General features: G+C 67.3%; 1 protein-coding gene across 1 annotated transcript in view; it reads right to left on the reverse strand.

Annotated features, from left to right (window-relative positions):
* The window catches only part of SSBP4 (single stranded DNA binding protein 4), a 10,429-nt gene that overhangs the window by 933 nt on the left and 9,285 nt on the right, over positions 1-211 (reverse strand). Inside the window, exon 16 of the mRNA XM_014545807.1 lies at positions 90-118. Within this exon, the coding sequence (XP_014401293.1) occupies positions 90-118 (29 nt within the window). The remainder of the gene's footprint in view (positions 1-89; positions 119-211) is intronic.

Here is a 211-nt window from a genome sequence, read left to right on the forward strand (position 1 = left end):
GGAAGACTCCAGTCCTGACCCCACCACCGCCGCCAGGTCCCCTGCGCGGCCGCCCCACACCCCAGCTATGCCTGAGCGTGGCCCCTCACCTTCGGCAACCCGTCCATGTCACCTGAGCCTGTGGACGATAGACATAAGGGGACACAGGGCTCAGCGTCTGAGCCGGGGTCCACCGACCTTTCCCTGAACTCCACCTCCCTGCCTCCCCACC

Source organism: Myotis brandtii, unplaced genomic scaffold, assembly GCF_000412655.1.
Source record: "Myotis brandtii unplaced genomic scaffold, ASM41265v1 scaffold421, whole genome shotgun sequence".
Classification (NCBI taxonomy): Eukaryota; Metazoa; Chordata; class Mammalia; order Chiroptera; family Vespertilionidae; genus Myotis; species Myotis brandtii.